The sequence below is a fragment of the Prinia subflava genome, chromosome 3, assembly GCF_021018805.1.
Source record: "Prinia subflava isolate CZ2003 ecotype Zambia chromosome 3, Cam_Psub_1.2, whole genome shotgun sequence".
NCBI classification, from domain to species: domain Eukaryota; kingdom Metazoa; phylum Chordata; class Aves; order Passeriformes; family Cisticolidae; genus Prinia; species Prinia subflava.
In genome coordinates, this window is record NC_086249.1 from 66,247,172 (window position 1) to 66,270,302 (window position 23,131).

Here is a 23,131-nt window from a genome sequence, read left to right on the forward strand (position 1 = left end):
AACCATAACTATCTGCCTCTTCATGTCTTCAAATCAAAACCAAACACTCTCCTTAAAAATATGGTTCAGAAAATCCAAATTATTTTTCTCAGTTTACAAGCAAAGAAAGGAACAGGAAGAAAGAGATGAACGGTAAAGACTAGGTGACATTAATTATCAGATTCCCTGGCCTCGAAGCTATTCCTTTGGCTTTCTGTGAAGTAAAATAGTTTCAGCCATCTAGTGACAGCAGACGAATAGGGAAGTCCGGGAAATTTTGAACTGCGCTTCACATTTTGGCAAGAAGCAACCTCTAATGTTCTGCCCCTGTCCCAGTCCCCTGGAGCCACTCTTTCCCTCTCTGTCCCTTCCCTCCCAGTCATCCCGCTCCTCACGCAGTTTCACTTTCTCTTCTCTCGTCCCTGCCGCCGTGAGATAGCGAAGGGCAGAGGAGGGACCGGGAATGAAGATCGCCGCTTTCATTTCTTCCATCCTAAATAAAAACCTTAAATTCAGAGCAGCTGAAAAGGGAGGCGGGAAGGCAGGGCACGCTGCGGCAGGAGCGGCACGGTGGGTACGATCCCGGCAGGGCAGTTCCCGGGCGCTGCAGGACCCCGGGGCAGCCGGGCCGCTCCCGCAGCGCGCCCAGAGCCCGCGGGCCGCGCCGGCGGCAGCAGCCGCTCGCCACCTCCCGGGCAGGGCCGGGAAAAAACGAAAAGCTTCTGCCGAAACCCGGGATCGAACCAGGGACCTTTAGATCTTCAGTCTAACGCTCTCCCAACTGAGCTATTTCGGCTGCCGTGGTGCCGTGTGTGTGGTGAGATAGCACTAATCCCTTCTTCCATACCTGTCACCCAGCTGCTCGCACCCCATAATCTAAATAAAATAAATGTTATTAGTCCTGCGGCGCTGGATGCCACAAACGAGCCAATGATGGATCTTCGCAAAAAACCAATTATGCCGTAAGACAAAGACAAATCAGCAGTAACACAAAATTATGCCTATACAAACATCTATGCATAGCACATGTCAGGATGAAGGTGTTTTGGCAGTGGCTCCCTGGATTATTGGAGGATGGAACAGAATAGAGAACATTATATAGGACTTAGGAACATTAAATTGGCAGTATTTTAGATTTCAGTTTTCAAGGATTTTATTTTAAAGCCTGACAAACTTGTGTGCAGAGATGATGGTGTCACAAAAAGGCATGAATAGGAAGGGCACCTGCACCTTCTTGCATCCACGGTCTTCCACTGGAGAAGCTCCTTGTGTCCACATAAATCACAAATCCTGACCAAGCAGTGTAATAAGAAAAATAGTGTACATTCACATACTTGATCAGGCACTGATTTCAACAGGCAACTTGTTGCACACTCCTGTGGCTACAGGAGCAGGTAGAGGATCCACCGGAGTGCCCACGTTGGCGCCTGTGGTGGGCACTGACATCTCAAGTTTGTGTTGATTTGCACAGCCCATTATTTAGGAAAAGCCACCTGTGGGGACATCTCCTACTCACACCTTCTGCACACTGTGAGGGGAGAGAGGCTGCTTTGCAAAATTGTCCACTGCTGCTCCCTCCTGTTAGTAAATAAAAAGGATTCTCTTCCACAGTACTAGAAGAATTCAACAAATCCCTCCTTTTCCGAGTGGGGAAGAAGCAGCCTCAGCCCAAGCCAGCCACGTGAATATTCAGTAACATAAATCACTCTATTTCCTTTTATTTTCAGAGTGTATTTTTCCTCATGTTGTCTCACATTTGTGGGTTCTCCAGGAACTGATATGTTTTCAGGAGTCAAATACCTGTTTTCAGAAGTATGAAGGCTGAGGACTGAGGCAGCAGTTTAGTGACTGAAAACAAAAACTCTTCAAAAAAAAAAAAAAAAAAATCAGGGAGAGGTTAAAAAAACCCACCCACACTTGTGCTTAAGAGGTGTGTGAATAACATACTGATACAAAATCTCATCTTCTCATGATTTTCCATTGCCACTGGCAATAATTGTTTAGCTGAGAAGTGATGAATGTAATCCCTTAACAAGCATGTCTCCTACTGACGCAGCTCACACAATCTGTGATCTTTGGTGCAGATAAACTCCCAGTGTGTCACAGCAGGCACAGAAGTCAAAACATTATTGACTTAAGAGTTTTCAAATATTACCACAACAATCAGAGGAACCATGGAGCAATGCGTTATTCAGATTCTTATTTAGAAATCTTTGTTTTGCCAGGTGAAATGGAAATGGCAATGGGAATAAAAACAAAAACTAAAAGGTAATGCAAAACAAATTAAATAAAAGAGAAGGACAATTCAGTCTCAGACTTAGCATATTTAATAAAAGAGTCAGCTTTTCCCCCAGGAGAATTTGGCAAGGGCATTTGAATCAAAAGTTCCTCCTTCTGTAGAAAGGTATTTCCATTTTGTGCCTAATGAGCATAAGAACACAGTTTCAGCAAACTGGAGCATTCTGAGAAAAAAAACCACAAACCAACAAAAAATACCAACAAATTTCACCCACAATCTTTATCCTGCATTAAAGAAGTACAGAGTGGACAACAAAAGGTATTTTCTAGTCCATCATCTTATGCCATTGTAACCAGCCTCAACCACAGCTGACATCCCTTAACACAAGCAGCACACAAATTAAGCAAGTGCCAGGTCAAAACAGAGAAACCCTTGGAGAAAGTAAGGGTTCTCTCTTGCACAAACTGGAGCTGATACACACACAACACAAACACCCCACAGGCCACAGCTCCCAGGGTAAGCTGTGGCTGCCCCATCTCTGACAGTGCTCAAAGCCAGGCTGGATGGGGCTCTGTGTCCCTGCTCATGGCAGGGGGCTTGAACTAGGTGATCTTAAAGGTCCTTTCCCAGCCAAACCACTCTGATTCTGTGATTGCACAACCCTGCCTCAGCTGCCCACTTCCATGTCTTCCAAATCCTTTCCCTTGCTGCTGGCAAGGGATGCACTGAATAGCAGCTGTGGTGCACCAAGACAGTGAGGTGGTAATGTTGGTTCTTCCCAATGCACAAGGGATTTTAGGAGCTGCTTCCCAAAGATCTGATCCAATTCAAAACAGTAATCCCAGAGAAGAGATGCAAAATGATGGCAATCGCCACATAACTTCCCAAGTTCCTGATAGAACCTCAATCAAAACCTTTGCCAAAGTCCAGCTCTTCGCCCTTAGAAAGTTTTAGCAGTTAAGTGACGTACAAGTTTACTCCTTTTATTTGCTTACTGTTGTGGCCTTTGCTCTGTGACACAAACTTTGAGAATGGACTGAAAGATTAGTGTGTTCACAGCATTCTACATCACTACCTCTGCCTTCAGCAGGAATGTTTCCCTGTAAAATCAGTGAGAAATAAAACCTGAAAGCATCACACTTCTCCACGTTGATCACAGAGTTCACTAGTTGATCCTTTATCCTTTTCTTCCTACAGAAGCCAGAAGGCTAACACAAAATAAGCTGGTTTCTTTAACAGAAAATACATCTCCTTGTGAAAGAAATGTTCCTACCAGATCACTCACCTGCCAAGAAAATCTGATCTACAACAAAGTAGCTCAAAGCAAAAGCCTCCTCCATATTTAAATATATATTTCAATATTTTAAAATGTGCATGTATTTATTTATATTTTTTTTCAAGTAGTAACACAAAGAAAAATCTCAAACACTGGATGAATTAAATCTTCAGAAACATTTAAATGAACTAGAACAGCTTCCACTAAAAATTAATAGATCCTATTGAAAATCCACTCCAGGTAATATCAGTTCTTTGGATAGTCACATAAATATCAAAACTTGCATCTTCAGCATCTATACATTAAGAACAACTTTCAAAAGTTCTGTTCAATAAATAATCACCCCCTACTGCTTTCTTCTGTGTACTTCTCATAACACTATATTTAGTGTTACAAAGACACTGTACCTATTTTCAAAAGCTTAAAATATTTTTAGTTCAGGCTTATGCATATTTAAAATAGTAATATTTTAGTTATCTGTAATCTCTGCTCTTAAAAACACAACACAGCCAGTATTCCAGTATAAGATGTGAAAGACACATTTTCATGCAACCCACTCAAAGCAGCTGTCACAGTAATCACAAATACAGCTAAAACAGAGTTTTTCCAGCACTTCAGCTATTTCTGGTACTGACTTTTGCAAAATACAGCACAGTAAGATGGATATCATAAGGAAAGATGCACATTGTAAGGAAGTTCTATATCAAGAAAGGTATAAAAATTAAGGAAATATTTCAATGTAAACAGCAATGTGTGTTTGACAGTGACGTTTCAGTGCTTCATCCACAGAAGCACATTTGCTAAGCCAAGTATGCAACAGATCATTACAAAGGAAGTCCTGCAACTTCTATCTGTCCTAAATGGAGGCTTCTACTCCCAAACCAAGTATCAGAAGCCCAAAAAATACAACTGCTACACAATTCAAGTATAGTATTATTATTCCACTTTGTCACAGAAAACTCACCTTCAATAACAGGCTCCAAGACTTTAAAACCCATACCTGGCACTGCAGTAAGCCTAGAAAATTCCAGGTTAGCCTTCTTTTAGAGTGACTCTGGCCAACCACAAGTGGCATTTTATCAACAGCACCATGCACCACGAGAGGTGTGATGAAGTTAGCAGCACTTTCAAGAGCTAACTCCCAATTTCTGAGACCCTCTGAAAGACACAGCTTTTTCTGAGTACACCACAGCATCCGCTCCCTGCTGCTTGCAGGCCCAGGGGCCACAGAGGATCAGGGACTGTGCCAACTACAGAAGCTGAAGTGATAAAACCAAGAAGAGTGGTCCCTTTTATGTTTGCCACATCACCTCAAGGACAAAAAAGTGAAGGTAATTTTTTCAGGATAGAGGAAGAGCTAAGAAATTTTTTTTTTAAAAAAAACCAACACCATCTACTTTTCCAGAGTATTTTTCTTAATTAAGAGAAACCGGGTGCACTGTAATATTTATTACTAAATCAACTTTGAACAAGATTCATTGACATATTTCTAGAATTAAAGAGCTTTTTACAAATTTTATATTAAAACTCAAACATTGTTTTATCTTTAAAATGTTTATTACAGAAAAAATAGTGAAATACTGCATTGATTAAGGTCTGCCAACCCACAATTCACAGTAAAAGAAGAGTTTTAAAAAATTTTCTCCATAAGAACCCTTCATATCACAGGAAATAAGATCATTGGAATGTTAACTGTGTTCCAGTATTTCAAGTTTGTTACAATTGCAGCTAAGGGAATTAACATGTAACAGACAGTAATACAGTAAAAAGAGGACAAAGTTTAAGGAAATGCTTCGGGAAATCTCAGTGAGAACACCTGCTACTTCTTGACATCTTTCCCCCCTTGTTCCCCTTAAAAAGAGGCATTTAAAGATATAGAGTAGGTAAGTTTAATCAGTCATCTACAAAAGTTAATAGTGCACCAGCAGAGAAATGGATGAAACCATACAGGTGCTTTTGTCAATCAATTTATAGTCTCCAAAAAATATATAATTTCTCCACTTGATTAAAAATAAAACCCAATTCTTTGAAGTGACAAGTTACAATATAAAAAACAAACAAATACAGATTAATAATTCCAGAACTAAAATAAATGTAACTCCAAGTCCCAAAAGCTGCAATCACAGTTAATTATTCTTAATAAGGCAGGTTTTACTTCAGTACACTAATTTATAACATTATAAATATTCTTCATTCCATACAGTTTTTTAAAATCAATACCTAGGGAGAATAGAGTATTGCACTGAAAGCTGAAACAAAGAAGTTCAACTTATAAAGTGCTGAAACCTTTCCAAAGTTGTGCCATAATGTGGTTCTTTACTCATCATGGTTCACGTATCTTGAATACATGAGGAGTCTGGTGTGGCCATTTGATTGCAGGCTTTGAAGAAAAGACCATATGAGGTAGAAACAGCTCCAGGTTCTGTGCCACACTATGGACCACTGAGCTGGGCAAAGGGGTCTGTCACAGGAAAGGGCTCCAAAGCATTCTCCGAGTTTTTCCAGTTGTGGAAATTTTCTCTGTACCATTCAACTAATATTGAAAGAATGTTGATGAGTCAAGCTGACCAGAAATAACAGGGAAATCCAAATATTCCACAGATATAAGACTAATAGCTTGCTAATTGTTCTTCATGGAAGAGTTTAATCCATAATATTACAAAAATCTAGTTTACACTTTTTAAGTGCTTTACACAAAACTTACTCTAGCACTAAAAAGTGATTATCTTTTTTATGTCATGTAAATTCACTATTTCGAAAGCAGTCAATTTTATGTAAAATTCAAGTGTTACATTCAATCTCTTGAGCTTCTCAGTAACTAACCTTTATACCCATTCCCCCCCTTTCCCTCCTCTCATCACTCCTAGAGCAGGGTAAAAGTGATCAGTCTTACTTGTTTTTGTTATTCCTTCTTTCCAAGGCACTTTAGGGCTCCATCCTAAGTTGTGCATTTTTTCTGAACTCATTGGATATCTGAGGTCATTTGTAGGCCTGATGAAGTATAAAATACACGCAAAAACAATCTGATTACACTAGTTTATTAATCAGAGATGCAGTACCTCACACTGTCTTCCAAGGAACATTAGATATGCTTCAAATTTGAAAATTCCCATCAACATGAACAGGTTGCATTGCCTTCAAAAACTACATGGCAGCTGAGTGCAGCTACAACAACACAATTCAATTTGTACAGTCAGCTACTTGAAAGTGACTAGAATAAATATTAATTAGTATTTTACTGGCACAAAAACGAACACAAAACCCAAATCACTGCCAACGCATTTGAGCAAATCAGTGCATTTGCAACACAGAGCCAGTGTTTTCTAATACCAGCATTTGCGTTTTTCATCCTGAAAACCCACAAATTTACACATACTTCAGATTTAAAACACACGGGCTTTCCAAAGCAGCCTCATTACAGTGACTCATTAGATAGATCAGCTTAGTAATACTGAATATGTAGAATCCCAAGCTGCAAGATTCAACATGAAAGATACTTTTTATATTTAATCATGGCAGAAGTTTTCACTTCTGCAGTCTGGCACATAGGCAGCCCAGTCTTGCATTCCTGCACTACTGGCACTGGCATACTGAACAGTCAAGGTACATGTGCAGGCACAAACCAATACTTATCACTGTTAGCATAACATGCTAATCTTGAGCAGAAGCAGAACTAACTTTTCTGTAGCTAGTAACCCCCATGACCTTTAAGTCACTCATTATAGAATTAAATAGTCATAAATTAGCTATATTTAACAATCTTCTCTAAGACTTCAACATTCCCTGAAACATGTGTTCCTACGTGGTTAGTTTTCCCAAGTCCATTTATGTTTAAACATTTAGCAAACAGGGCCCAATACACATGAAGAAACATTTCAAACTGAATTACACTGAGAACTCCTGAACACTCACATCATGTGAGCCAAAGGCAATTTGTTCAAAGTCCTGTAATACATTGAGATAGCACTCCGAAGAACATTTCCCTTTAAAAACAAAAGTTAGCACATTTTTAAATACACTTCAGTTGCCATGATAACAATCCCAATGTGAACAGCAAGTGAGAATTCTAAACGCCATAATACTTAACTGCTATCAGTAGACATGTCATTTCTAATCACTCTGGAGAGAGTGATATCTAAAGTTAGCAGACACCCAATGTTGCTGCAGTAAAGAAATGGATATAAAAGAAAAGAGCCAAACCAAGCCTGAAATTAAGGATGAAAACACACAGCAAAAGCATATGTATAACAGCTACCCATTTTTACCATTGCCCTAACATTGGTGCCTTAGAGCTTTACGTCTACTTTTGAGATAGCAGCTTCAGCTTAAGACAGAAATCAAAAGCTAACTGCACTCCACAGGCACATATTTCTGCCTGTGGAGACTGGGTCTTACTTCAAAGTACATCTAAGTCTGAATTAGTCACATTAACAGCAAAATACTAAAGCTAAGTGAGAGACAATGGGATTCATCTCTTCAGTGATGCTGAATATAAAGTACACTGAATAAACTGTCCAAACTACAGTGAAGGAAAGTTGCTCTGTAAAACCTGTCCTCTTCCCAGAGCAGACTTCAGGAATGAGAAGTGTGAAGAAAGTTTGAAGACAGAGATTAGCACTATATGTTCCCCTTCAAGACATTCATTCTGACCTACAGATCCAAATAATAAAGGAAAATCCTGTTTTCTATACAGAACCCTGATCATAGATGCCAAATTCACTAGTTTAAAAAAAAAAAAAAAAAAAAAAAGGAAGCAAAACAGCTCTTACTCTCTCAGAAGTGTTCCCTCCTTTAGAGCAGAAACACTTCCACAAAAAACTATTTGGTTAAGCATTTTAGAAAACCTTCAGGACAAAACTATCCTGCATGTGCAGCACATCCTGCATGTCCTCCACATTCCTCACCTGTCTTTGACATAATCCATCCAGTGCTCCATTTCAGACTCTGAACTGGTCTTCTTTATCTGTCAAAAAGAAAAACAAGGATCACTCCCACACATCTTGGGCTGTCTAAACATGTATTTAAAAAAATAGAGGGGTTTAACAAGATTTAAGTTTGTTAAGAAAAAAACGCCACCAAATAAAAAATATAAACCACAAACAGAAATGGCCTTTTGTATACTGAGTCTTCAAACCTCCAAAAGTATGAAAATTATCTAGAACAACTCCAACCTGTCTCCTTCATCCGGAGTACTGCCAGAACATTCCTAATCAAACTGTTAGATTTTAATAGTGCCACATTCTCAGACCAAAAGTAAAGCAGTCAGCATGGAAAAAAAATGGTAATTAATCATGATGCCAGAATATGTCTCAATCAGGACAACAAATGCAGCAGAGTCCAATGCAGGACAGTCCATACTGCAAACTTACACAGTCCAGCTGCCACCAGCACATCATTTTGCTGCAAGAGTCTTCCAACATCAACCACAAGCCTAAACCCTTTCAGAGCTACAGAAGGTCTGTAGAGTTATTCACATGTGCAATGAAAAGTGGTAAAGAAAAGCATCAGAACTGTTTACTCACTAAATGGATTAGCTCCTTCGCAAGCTGGGCAATGGACATCTCAAAGTTGGTTCCAATGTTATAAATTTCCCCTGGTTTCCCCTCTTTCAGGACAGTAAGGAATGCTTCTACCACATCAGCAGCATAAAGGAAATTCCTTCTCTGAAGTCCAGAACCATGAATACAGCTTGAGACAAGAAAAAGACAAAAAAATTTTGTTAGTCCTCAAATAGACGCATTCAATTTTCTGGACTCAGTTTTGCTGTTAGATGGTTTCCTGAAGGTACCTTAAGTAGCTGGCATGCAAACAATCCTTTACTTTAAGGAAATCATGTTATTAAAATAAGTGATTCAGAACTTAGTTATGTAATTATTTTACAAACTAGCACATATTTAAACTGCAATTACAATTTTATAGAACAAATACTATCAAAAAAATCTGAGTTACCTACCATTTTCTGTTCTGTTGCAACAAAGATATAAATTTTGGAATAACCTAAGGAGTCAACAAGAAAAAATTACTCCACTATTTTAGAAGCTGTTACTCTACAAAGAATGAGGAACTTCAACAGTTATGTAGCATTAAGTATTTTAGTAAGATCCTTTAAATACTTCTAAGTTTTATTAAATCTAATGAAAGAATGTATCAAGCCTAGAAACTGCAAGGATTTTGTTTGTAAGACTAGATGCCTCAATTGTATTGTAAACCTTATCTTTGCGGCTTTTACAAATGTAACATTTTTACAAAAATAAAAGAACTACAATTACTTTTGCAAAGAACAGTGCACCAGAGTCTAACTAGAAATAATTATTGCCAACAGTTCAGAACAAGGTTTAAACATCCAGAAAACTGCAGTAAATCTGGAACCAAAGAGTTGTCAAAATAGTTAAATTTGGAAGTGAATCAACAGAGAATTTTGAGGTAACGTGGATAAACACTGTCACTTGATCTGTGTGCTTGCTGCACAAAGATTTACATTATGTTCATCTACAGGCTTCGATCCATTCCTAATGCACCAGATACTTCAGAACAGTTGTCCCCACTATTAAAGTCCTTAAACTGAAGCCATTAGAAAACTATTCTAATTAATTAAATTTAACCTCCCACTTTAAACACAGGAGCGGAATACTAGATAAAACTAAAGATTCATGTAGCCTAGTGCTGTGTTTTCAGCAGTAACTAAAATTTGATCTGTGAAGAAGAATATATGTAAGTCAAAAGCAGGCAAATACATCCCCTGAATATGTAGGTGAAAATAAATTTATTGGGGGAAAAAAAAGCTACGAAAGGTGAAAAGCAATTTAAATTAAAAAACACCTCCAAAGAACTGTAAAATACACTTACATTTTCCACCAGTGCCAAACTCCAGAGAGTACATGGGATTATCACTTTCATTTCACCAGTGTATTTTCATTCACTAACCAAGCAGATTCTGCTACTGACTTAAAAAGGCAAAATCCTGCTCCCCAGTTTTTAGACAGTTACCCTGCAAGGTGTGTATGAACACATGCAAAGACAAGTCACTTTACACTACTTCTCACCTTACTATGCTATATGTATAGCTCCATATGCTGTAGCTCCATCTTACTTATTTTCTGTGCAGGTTGGAACATCCCTTTCTATACTGGACATTGTATCCTCAGTTTACTTCTCGAAATGTTTCCCTCAGTTATTAAACACTCACAATTACAGAATGTGACATGAGCTAATGTAATTTGTAGAGGAACTCTGTCAAAATATCCTTTGAAAAATACAAAAATTACAAAAGAAAATTGCTGTCATAAAAATCATTTAAACTACAAGTCTCTAATTGAAGTTTTATCAACAATCAAAAAATATGTGTTCAGGGTAAGACATGTTAGTGTAAGATCAAAACATATAATCACACGTTCATTTCAAGAGTGCTTTTCTAAGAAGTCATCCCGTGCACATGATAAAAAAGTAACATCACTGCAACCCTGAATTCTGGTACACTGAAGCTCAGAGTAAAACACAGTTTAACTTACTTTTTCTGGATACTGATGCGGTCCATAAACATTACTGCTCCGTGTGATGACAACTGGAAACTGGAGAGCATTAAACATACACGTGATTACACAAGAAAGCATACACCAGTAAAAATGTGTAGCTTCCTGCTGATCAGTAAACAAACCAACACGTGCACAGTGCTTAGCCAAAAATCTGCAAGCCCTTACAAACGTTAAAGAATTAAGCTCTTTGTATATTTGTCAAAGAGGCAAGGGCCTCCAGCCTTCACAGCCTGTGAACCAGCACCACAAGTGACAAATGTTTGAAATCTCCCTTGCTCTGAAGCCACCACAGGACATTGCCTATGTGTATCTGACTGAAGGCTGGTTTACTCCTACTTATTCCAATATGTTTCACATACTGTGAACATCCTGTTCTTGTTCACTTTATAGCAAAAACATCACATATCAAGAACAGAAGTCCAAAGTATCCAAAATATTAAATGTGTTTGCTTAAACAAATTTGACTAGCAGGGCTTTTTCTTTTTTTTTTTTTTAACTATAAGCTTAGTCTTAATACAATTTGAATTATGCATGTTCTATTTCTGTGTAATACTTCTGTGCTTCCTGCAAGCTTAGCACTGGTTTTTCAATTCCTAATGTTCTCTTTGACCATTTTACCAAAGCACATTTTTAGATACTACAGTTCAGATTTAAAAAACAAAAACTAAAGCCATCTGACCTGTCCCCACTGTCTTGCAGTGTATCTTCACAACTTAATGGAGGAAATTCTCTAACACATCCAAACTACAAGACTAACAGTAAGGAAAGAGGTGGCACTGTGTGGACTAGTACTGATTTTTCTTTCATACATAATACAGACACTTAATTACAGGCTTTAGAGTTTTTGAAGCTTCCATGGACTTACTTGGTACCTTTCCCAATAAGACTGAACAAAACACTCTGCAGCTGCTTTGGAGGAGGCATATGGATTTGTTGGACGTTTTGGTGAGGATTCATCGAATTCCTAAAATGAAAAGAAAAATTTGCATTAATCAATTTCTTTTGCCCAGATAAGCCTTGAAGTTACAAAAGAAATAAAATTCCCTAAACATCTAAGCACATCAGTCTGACAAAGTCCCCTTATAACAGAAGACCATTACAAAAGACAATCTATTTATTGAACACGGGAGGCAGCAGATTACCAGCAGTAATATTTTTATACTTGTAACAGAGTTACCTCACAGCAACAGGTCCTCAGATTTTTATCTTATTAAATAATTACTGTTGCTACAGGTAGGTTTAATATTTTTCAGGTTCATATTGCCTCAGAGAGCAATTGGGCCACCACTAGCAAATTCACCTTTCGGTCCTAAATAAAAGGGGTCTTTTATTAAATTTTTCTGTAACTTTATTTCTGTAAAAAATGTAGAATTACAACCCAAAAGCTTCCAAAGCAAGGCTTCAACAATTCTGACCAATTCCAGAACAGGTATCTTCCAGGCTATCCTGACACTTTAATCTACTTCTCACTTGAAGGGAGAAAAAAAACAAACCAAAAGAATGAGGGATACTGCACAAGGTGCAATAGGTAACAATCATCTTAACATGATTAAAACACTGTTCTTGTCTGACGTTTGTCTCTGAATTAAATGGTCTTCCTCCTCTCAAAAAAAACTCTACCAGAACTTCTAGTGTGATTCACAAAGAGAAGAAAAAACAGATTCAAGTTCTCTTTTCGATGCCCAGAGACAGAAAAATTTCACTCAAAGGTATCAGCCAAGCCATGGGTCTACACACAAAAAAAAACCATCCTTGGGTGTCATAAAAACCTACTGATGGAAGTTGTGTTGAAGGAACTGATAAAGACACTGTGATAGCAAGAAAGTGAATCAAACTCTCCTGGTGTACATTAATATTTCCAGGGACTATGGCAAAAGGCTCCTTGACTTTATTTATGCCTTTAAAAATATGAACATGCATAATTTGCCTTTTTACTGAGCTAAATTATATTTCCTGAATTAAGGTCAGGTATAAATTCTCAAAAATCAAAGATCTGCATACAACAAGAAGGAACATCTGAATATTTATTACAGTAATACAGGAATTGTTTCCTGTTTGAATTGTCACTACCTACAGTTCTGTTAGTATTTTAGCTAGAATATAAAGCAGTTCCCTGCCTGTCAAGCTGTGCACATTACTGAAGTCTCATGAATGCTCCAGGACAAAACCTGTGTAATACACTGCTTTGATACTATCTCTATTAATGACCTGTGTGGGTGATAGCTAGGGACAGGCGCTCGGAAGATCACGTGATGTCACGGGAAGATAAGGACCCTCCCCCCGTCCCTTCGGTGGTGGCCCCTCCTAGCCCCATTAGCTTCTTACCAACCACTGACCTTTAGATCCTTTGCCCTCCCACTGACATAGTAGAAGACCCTTTAGACTATTTAACCCCATGTGTAATACAATAAACCGCCATTTGCCGTCCACCACATTGGTGTCAGCGTGTCAGATGGCCCGAGTAGCTCGAGGACGTCGAGCTGCCGTGCTGACTCTTTGAAACCAGGTCGCCATTGCCTCATATCGAAGGCAACATTCTGGTGCCGAAACCCGGGAACAAGAAAAACGCTCGAGAGTCGAGATTTTTCGCCTGGACAGGAGCAGCGGCCGGGGCAGGCCAAAGGAACTGACCCTCGGCGGGGGAGACGTCCCCGGACCAGCGAGACTCATAGAGGCAATCGCGAAGGTCGTAAGTGTAATTCACAGACAGTGAGAGATTGAGTGCAAGCCCAGAGATTTACAACTTGCTTTGGCAAGATTACTAGAGCTTAGGGTGATAGAGCGCCCAGTAGAAATCCTCCATTCGGAGGTATGGGGGAGGTGTACACTCGCGCTGGCCGAAGATACAGAATCCACAGGGAGCGGGAAACACCTTAAAGCATGGGGGAGGGTCAAGCAAAGTTTACGGAAAGCGCTGGAAGAACAAGAGACCTGGAGTGCCGCCCGTGTGTGTTTGCTGGCCACTCCTAAGCTGGGAGTGGGGGCCACCACGCAAACGGCGTCTGAAAATGATTTATCCGAGTGCGAGAAGCCGCGGGAGCCAAGCACGCTTCCCCCCTCCCGGAGCCCGAGCCCAAAGCCCCCGGTGCCCTCAGGGAACCCCCCGACCCCCACCCCGAGCCCGTCGGCTTCCCCCCCGCCCGCGGAGCCTTCCCGGGCATCCGGAGGTCCCTCCCCAGTCCCCTTGCCGTCGATCGGTGGTTCGGTACCCGAGGCGCGGCAGCGCGGGCGATTTTTCTGGCAAGGACTGGCCAAAGAGGCCAGAGACGCCGAGCATGTGGCTCAGGAGAGCACGCGGCCGGCACCGCCACCGTACGGGTTTGAAAATGGCGCCGGCGGCAGCGGGGAGGGGCGAGGTCTGAACGTTTGTGGTGGGGAGAGCCCGGAGCCGTGGGTGTGCGCCAGTGCGCATGCACAGGGGAAAGCCGGGGAAGAGGGAGAGGAATGCGTGCTCGGACAGGAGCCGCGGGCTTCTGCTGGCGCGTGCGCGCAGCAGGAGGGGAGGGGGTGCATGTTCGGAGCGGCGCCGCGAGTTCCCGCGGGCGCGTGCACACGAGAGAGCGGCAGGGAAAGCGCGCCCGGCCCGGTGTCGCGGGCTTCCGCAGGCGCGTGCGCGCCAGGAAGCGGCGGGGAAAGCGCGCCCGGCCCGGCGCCGTGGGCTTCCGCGGGCGCGTGCGCGCCGGGAAGCGGTGGGGAAAGCACGCTCGGGGAAGCGCCGCCGTTCCCCGCGGACGTGCACACGCGGGAAAGCCGCGGAGAGCGCCCGCGTGGTTCGGAGCCGTAGTTTTCCGCAGACCCGCATGCACGGGACAGCGGCGAGGAGCGCGTGCGCGCCTCGGGGCCGCGGTTTCCCGCAGGCACGCACGTGCAGGAGGGGCGCGAGGAGCACGTGTCCCGTCGGGAGCTGCGTTCAGCACTGCCAGCATTTAGGGGAGAGACCTCGCCCCGCAGGAGGCAGGGCAAGCCCAGGGGGCGGGAGCGGAGCCACCCCCGAGAGGGGGGGCGAGAGCAGAGCCACCCCCGAGAGGGGGGGCGGGAGCAGAGCCACCCCCGAGAGGGGGGGCGGGAGCAGAGCCACCCCCGAGAGGAGGGGCGGGGCCGGAGCCGCACTGAACGACACTCAAACCCAGAAGTGAGCTGGCAGTGTGTCTCTGACTCCTTGTCAGACAGTACCGGCAGCAGCAGCTCCGGAGAGCAGACAGACAGTGATTGAGATTCAGAAACAAAGAGAGCAGAACCAACACGATTTAAAATGAAACCTAATAAAGCTTTCAGCCACTTCAAAAAGAGTTTACAACATGAGCCAGCCCAGGTCACTGACTGGGAAAAAATAAAAATAGCCTGTGCTGAGTGGACACCGGCTTCCACAGTGAAAGCATTCCCAGTAAGGGTTACTAGAATAGAGGACAACCAACAAAAAATATACACGCCAGTAAATCCCAAAGACATACAAACAATTGTAAAAGCGATTCCAGAGAAAAGGAACAAACCGAGAGCACCCAAGTGTCCCACGCCAGTGAGACCCAGGCAACAACGATGCTTTTGTATGATTTTGCTATTGGGGCTGGTTGCCAGAATGCAAGCCAGCCCAGACTATTATCCTCATCAACCATTCAGGTGGGTCATGAAACACCTTTCAAATGACAAAGTGCTCAAAGAAATCACCACACCGGGCACCCCATCCTTTGTGTTCCACATCACCGATCTGTTCCCGGGGCGACCAAAGATAGACCGCCACGCCCCATATCTCATGCACATGTACATGGCCTACTGGTGCCCAGCCTCCAACCCAGGGAAAAGGCACTGCAACTACCCGGGGTAGGGCCACTGTGGCTACTAGGGATGTGAAACCATTGTTACAGATAGCAGACCATCAGGATATGGGTGGGACCCACAGGAACCCGATAAATTCTTACAGTTCTCCTGAGCACCCACCGGCTGTAACAAACCCTTCTTCAGGTCAGGGTTCTATCAAAACTATTATCAGGACCCTACACGCCGGACATGCACTGATTATAACATGACTGTTTTACAACCAGATCACCCTAGCTGGGCCACAGGCAGGACGTGGACAGTAGTCCTCCAGTCACCAAAAGAATGGGTGAATGTACAGATTATCAGACTCCAGCCGCCAGTGCCCCGGGCGGTCGGACCCAAAGAAATTATTAGAGACTCACAAAAAAGGAAAAGCACAATCCACCCCAAATCTTTGCCCACAAAAGTCACCAATACCCCGACCAGCTATGCAGATGCCTTTCAGATAGACCACTTAGCCGTGTCTGACCCGAATCCCATTTTCCGCATGCTAGAAGCTACCTTTTCATCTCTGAATGAATCCAACCCAAACCTAACCAATCCATGCTGGCTCTGTTACGATGTTAAACCTCCTTTCTATGAAGGAGTTGCTCTAAACATCCCATTCAGTTATTCCACAGCTGATGTCCCCCACCAGTGCAAGTGGGACACTCCCCGCAGAGGAATCACCTTGAGTCAAGTCACGGGTCAGGGAAAATGCTTTGGCAGTGCAACTTTAGCCAAGCAGAAGGGAAATGTTTGCACCGAAGTTGTCAAACCTGACAAAAAGATCAATAAGTAGGTGATCCCAGCTGCATCCGGAATGTGGGTTTGTCAACGGTCTAGGGTGAGTCCTTGTGTGTCCCTGGCCAAATTCAATGACTCTGATGATTTTTGTATCCAAGTTCTAATTGTTCCTAGAGTCTTGTACCGCTCAGACGAGGAGGTGTGTCAACTTTCCGAGGAACCGGGCCAGCTCCACAAGCGAGAAATAATAACAGGAGTAACCATCGCGATGCTGCTCAGCCTGGGAGCAGCCGGTACAGCCACAGGTGTCTCAGCCCTCGTGACCCAACACCAAAGACTTTCTCAATTACAAGTGACTATCGACGAGGACTTGCAGAGGATCGAGAAATCCATCTCCTTCCTAGAGAAATCAGTTTCCTCACTTTCAGAAGTCGTCCTGCAGAACAGGCGGGGACTAGACCTCCTGTTCATGCAACAAGGAGGCTTGTGTGCCGCCTTAAAAGAAGAATGTTGCTTTTATGCTGATCATACAGGAGTCGTTAGAGACTCCATGGCAGAACTCCGAGATAGACTGGCTCAGAGAAAGAAAGACAGGGAAGCCCAACAGGGCTGGTTCGAGTCCTGGTTCAATCAATCGCCATGGCTCACCACCCTAATTTCCACATTGATAGGTCCACTGGCAATGTTACTCTTAGCTCTCGCCATTGGACCATGCCTGTTAAACAAGCTGGTCACATTTATTCAAACACGCCTAGAACGGGCCAACATTCTATTTGTAGGACAGCAACAATTGTTGTAAACCAAACTGTGAACACTGCCAGTTGCAAAGTTCTGCCTAGTCAGCTTCGCAGAATTTACTCAAGTTTTCCAAACCCCTTCTTTTTTTTATCAAGTTACTACCTTGTACCCCTTTTCTCCAATGCCTCTAACTACCTCATTTTTTTTGTGAAAAGGGGGGGGGAGATGTGTGGGTGATAGCTAGGGACAGGCGCTCGGAAGATCACGTGATGTCACGGGAAGATAAGGACCCTCCCCCCGTCCCTTCGGTGGTGGCCCCTCCTAGCCCCATTAGCTTCCCACCAACCACTGACCTTTAGATCCTTTGCCCTCCCACTGACATAGTAGAAGACCCTTTAGACTATTTAACCCCATGTGTAATACAATAAACCGCCATTTGCCGTCCACCACATTGGTGTCAGCGTGTCAGATGGCCCGAGTAGCTCGAGGACGTCGAGCTGCCGTGCTGACTCTTTGAAACCAGGTCGCCATTGCCTCATATCGAAGGCAACAATGACCCAAATCTCACTGCTGTACACAATAAACATTCAATATAAAACAAGCTATGAAGTAAAAATCAGGACAATTTTGATATTCAGCTTTCTAGAAGCAACCAGTGCTTACTTAAAGTCAAATACTTAAAGAGGCCAAGGAAAGTTAGACTCAACTTTGTTTTCACTATTAAAAGCAGGTAAACCAGAAAATCCTCATGCATTTTCAAACTCACCTCATCAGTGCTACCTCCATACACTTCATCTGTACTAACATAGACAAACTTCTCCACGTTGGCTTCATGTGCAGCAGCAACCAGCACATTGGTGCCATAAACATTCACATAGGTGAATTCCAGGGCATGCCAAAATGAAAGATCTGCATTAAAAAATTCAGACAATTCTGATTAAATTTAGGCAAGACAGGGCTATAGGTTCCACTTGGAGGCTGCAGGATAGCAAGGTCTGTATTAAATGAGGGCACCCTCTACACTTACTGAAAGACAAAAATCCTTGTTCTCAACAAGAGGCTGGAATCATGAGCAAAAGCTTGTTGGTTATGGACTTTTCAATCTAAACTAGCATGGGCTGAGTACAGTAAGGAAAGTGTCATTCAAAGACAGTTGCAAGATGCAGCAATACAGACCCATGACTAAGAACTCATCAGTAGCTGGTTTGATTCTTACAGCTGTTCCCCTGACCTATCAAATGTGCCTATCAAATCTGACAATTTTGAGAAGTATTTTCCTGGAGAATTCTTTGTGGATTTCTTCTCATGATGGATGGAGTATGGTGGGGATTATTCTTACTAACGGTGATACTGAAAAGCAGCCAGCTGAAATAGGCACGTTGTAACTCATTCTCTCTTTTTAGCATGGAGACAAGATTTCAGTGGGACTTATGCCTAATCCCTCAGCTTTCACACTGTGTTTTCATGGGACACTGGAGCCAATTAAGTAAAAACTTCAGACTATGTACAAAGCCCCTTTCCACTGTCTTTATGACTCCCTCAGTACACAGTCAGCTACACGTGAGTCTAGACAGAATTTAAAAATGTAATGCAGACAAAAGGGTATGTTACTATTTATGTGCAATGAAAACAAGAACAATGAAAACAAGACAACAGTTAGATGAAGCACTTTTTAAATCAAGGCTGTGAATCCCTCTGAGTTAAAAAGGCCACCAGACACTCAGTCATGTGATTTGTGGAGACAAATTGGATCCTTGCTTTATATGAAGGGAAAAGACAAAAAGTATACTGGCATATATTTCAAGCAGGTACAGCCACGGAAAACAGTACCAAAACATTCAGCAATGCTCACCTACATGTGTTTGGGCTGCAAAATGAAGAACTATATCTATTTTCTCAGTTTCAAAGAGCTGCTTTATAAAATCAGGTTCACAAATATCTCCCTAAACAGGAAAAAAAAAGGCAAATTATTTTTGATAGAAAATAGCCAGCTCCCCTTTATACCAAGTGTCACATAATAAACCATTGTGAAGAGAACATAGGATTCAAACAGCACTATCAACTGAGTTCTGGGCCATTTATCAATGCCATGTCTAAAATAAGACCATACATAACACTTCACCCATTTTTTAAAAAATCCTCAACAAAACTTATTTCAGAATTTATATTATTACTACATTAGAAACAGCAATGTGTCCAGAAATACACACAACAAAAGTACAGCGTGGAGCTCCAACACTGAGGCTGAAATGCCAAGTTCCCAGAGCAAGTAAGAGCTCCAGGATGGCGAGCAGGCAGGAACATCTAGTGGCACTGCAAAAGGAGAAGCAGATTCCCACTAAAGGGGAGTAGATTATGTCTTGCAAGGGTTTTGCTGTTTGTTGTTCATTCTGGTGAATTATTTTTCACTTGACATATTTTTTAAAAAGAGACATTAGTTTGAACTAAATAGCTAGTTACTGAATTTTCTGAAACTGAATTCAAGCTTAGTATATATCTATGCTGCACAGCAACAGAAGCTGTGATTAAAATGTATCTTTCATACACCCTCTTAGTCAAATTTTCTAAATTTACTGTTCTAGTTTCCAAAACAGACTTCCTCTCCACACTACCACTAGAGAGTTTATCCTTCTTGCTGTCTCCTAAGCTCAGTACCAGTGTTACAGTTCTAATCATAAAGGCTGCACATCAGAGATTATCTTTTCCAGTATATTTTTCCTGTCAGTGTAAACTGCTTGGTTGTTAAGCTGTGATTAACTTCCCTAAAAACCAAAACCAGAAACAAATAATGCAAACACACACCCCAAACCACCAAAAAACAAATAAACAAAAAACCCACAGTGAAAAGTTGGAACTATTTATACTGATATAAATTTTGTGACAAGGTATTTCTACCCTTGTTCAAAAGTAGTATAGCCAGGTCATTCCTAGTTACTGTTCCCCTGCTTCATGTAGGGATCTGACTGTTTAAAGGGTATCTTGTGGAACTCCAAGCTCTCCCCAGCAATTAAATGTTAATATCCACCCAGGTAACAAGGCCTTTATATGGCATTTGTACATTTACATACACTGCACACTGGAAACAATCCAAGACCTTAGAAAAGTAACCAAGAAGCCCCTTTGGTCATGCTGAAACTGCACACTCGTGCATGTCTGCACACCGACTGCCCCCCTCCTCTCATGCAACTTTTATCCCAGTAGCTCAGAGATAATCCCTTGCTGAAATAAAAAACAAAAAACATAAACACCCACGGGGGTCACCAACAGGTGAGGGCAAGTTCAGCTTCCAGCCTCGCCTGAATCTAAGAAAAAACGCAAGTTTACATCTACTACCACTGAAAAAGGTGCTGTTTGAGGTGCACTTCTCAGATGTCCTGCAGCCTCGGGCAGAAGCCAAGACAGAGAGATGAGCACCAGCACTGCCTTTGGTAGACAGGAGAAACCTCAGCACACAAGCCTAGCAAGCCAGAATATTAATCTAAACAACAAATCAAAATCCATCTCCTGTCTGAAGACAAAACCATGGAAGCAGTACACCAAAAATCTGTAAAAAGTCACTTTTTGTGGAAGAGAAGGCTTTATCACCCGGATAAACTTGTAGTTTTCCTTCCCAGAGACAGTTTCAAGATTCTTCAAGCTTGCACAGTAGTCGAGCTAAAGACACAAGACATTAATAAAGTGGGCTTCATGGAAGCAAAAAGGCTAACTCAAACCCAACCTAACCACTAGAAAGTCTGAGGACACAGTAAAAACTTATTTCAAAGAAAACCTAATTCACAAGCAGATGTGAAGCCTTAAAAGCACAAATCTCCAACAGATACCCTAACTGCAAAAACTCTTAAACTGATGTTTAGAGCTTCAAAAGCTTCATTCTTTTACTGAACACCAGTTGACTTTTATTCTTTGCAGAGGAACAAATGGAAAATCTATAAAAATTAGCAACTAACAATAAACATAAATTTTAACATGTTATAGATTGTATTATAAATCACTTAAAACAGTTGTCCATATAAAGAAAGAAAACAAGCTATTACCTTATCCAGATTTATAATCAGATAGTTTGGATAGTTTTTCACAAGAGAGACGACTACATGTGAAGCACTGCAGGACAGAAGAAAAACATTTTACAATTATACACTTGGCTTTAAGGTAATAAAGAGATGACAAATTTCAAATAAATTCAGCACTTTCAAAAGTCTTTGGGGAAAGAAGGGGATATATTCAAGACAGACAAAAGACAAATTCTAAGATATTTTAACACGCCAACATTATTCTAATATATATTCTATACATTACCCTAATATTTTATATATATAAGTGCACATGGTTAAGAAATTAATCAGAATTAAAGTTCATGCTACAATGAAAGAAATCAGCACTGCCCACAGTCACATTCAATCGCCATCGTAAAACACTTTTGCACTCTAAAGCTCACATTTTAGATATGAGGGAGAACCAAACAGTCAACACTCCTAACCCACGACAGTGACTCCCATCACTCAAGTCTCTGACACTGCTGCTAGGTGTAAGGAGTGACAACCAGACAACCGGGTGGCACTGCCTCTTTGGCACGGTCTTGTGTGCATGAAACTCATTCTGAGCCTTCAGGGGTTATTCACACACAGAAATGTAACCCTCTCACAGCTTCAGACTCCAAGCACACTGATGGGCTCAAGCTTAAGACAGAGCACACCTTTTCTCTGACTCAAACTGAGCCCACAGCACTGGGGGTTAGCACGGGAAATAGCAGCTGGCTCAAAGCCCTGCCACCTTCAACCCAAAGCATCCCCTTTAGGCTGGAAAAGACCTGAGATCATCGAGTCCCACCTATGACCAAATACAACCTTGTTAACTAGACTATGGCCAAGTCGTGTCCTGACCACCTGCAGGGACAGTGACTCCTGACCTCCCTGGGCAGCCCAGTCCAATATCTAATCATCTCTTCTGTGAATAAACTCTAGCATCCACCCTAAACCTCCGCAGGGGCAGCTTGGACTGTGTCCTCTAGTCCTCTCATTCGCTGCCTGGGAGATGAGGTTGAACCCCTATTTCAGGGAGCTGAAGAGAGCGATAGGGTTGTTTTGCCTGAGAGTCCAGACAAAACAACCCCAGCTCCCTCCTCCCAAGGCCGCTCCCCGTAAGGCTCCAGGCCCTTCACCAGCCCCACTGCCGTCCTCCGGGCAGCCCCGTCCGGCTGAGGCCAGCGCCGAGCGGTCCCTGCTTCACCTTCTCGCCGCCGGGGCAGCCTCCCAGCTCGCTCCCCAGCACTCACCACCGCAGAACCCACGACAGGGACGAGTCACCAGCAGCCCCTGAGTGAGCACGGCCCGACCCAGCGGCGCCGAGGAACCGGCCCGGGACGAGCACAAGGGAGGCAGCACCGCGGGACCCCCGCCCGCCACGGCTCCCCGCGCCCCTGGATAAGAGGCCGGCGGCCGCTGCGGCCCCGCAGGCTCACTCACATGAAGCCGGCGCCGCCCGTCACCAGGACCCGCTTCTCGAACACCGGCGGCGCAGCGGCGCCCTCCCTCCCCGACATCGTCCTCGCTTTACGGCACCGGCCCCTCACTCCCGTTCCCCCTCGGCTGCGCGTGCGCGGCACGGGCCCGTGGGTTTCACGGGCAGAGTCGCAGTGCCTGCAAGAGGCTCATTGAAAGATCGCCTTCCTCGCCCCCGCGCGGCTCCAAGAGCGAAGCCGCCACCGTCTCGGAGGCCACCGCCAGCGGAGGGAAGCCCGGCGTGTGAAAAGGGCCGATGTTTCGCCTCCGCATTCAGCGGCAACTTACGGCCGTCTCTTTTGCAACTCTCGGTCTCTCAACCTACGGC

The 23,131-nt window shown here is 42.9% G+C and overlaps 1 protein-coding gene and 1 non-coding gene across 2 annotated transcripts; both read right to left on the minus strand.

The window, feature by feature from the left end:
- Positions 1–702: 702 nt before the first annotated feature.
- Positions 703–775, minus strand: TRNAF-GAA (transfer RNA phenylalanine (anticodon GAA)). Its single transcript has one exon. It is a non-coding gene; the product is annotated as a tRNA-Phe (tRNA).
- Positions 776–4,928: 4,153 nt separating this feature from the next.
- Positions 4,929–23,113, minus strand: TGDS (TDP-glucose 4,6-dehydratase). The gene is made up of 12 exons (XM_063392304.1): positions 22,768–23,113; positions 21,340–21,406; positions 20,891–20,959; positions 19,158–19,248; positions 18,072–18,214; positions 11,892–11,990; positions 11,003–11,062; positions 9,448–9,491; positions 9,017–9,182; positions 8,399–8,457; positions 6,388–6,485; positions 4,929–6,027 (listed from the first exon to the last, which is right to left on the minus strand). Exons 1-12 carry the CDS (start codon positions 22,842–22,844, stop codon positions 5,927–5,929), a joined length of 1,074 nt encoding a protein of 357 aa, XP_063248374.1. The 5' UTR covers positions 22,845–23,113; the 3' UTR covers positions 4,929–5,926.
- Positions 23,114–23,131: the final 18 nt, after the last annotated feature.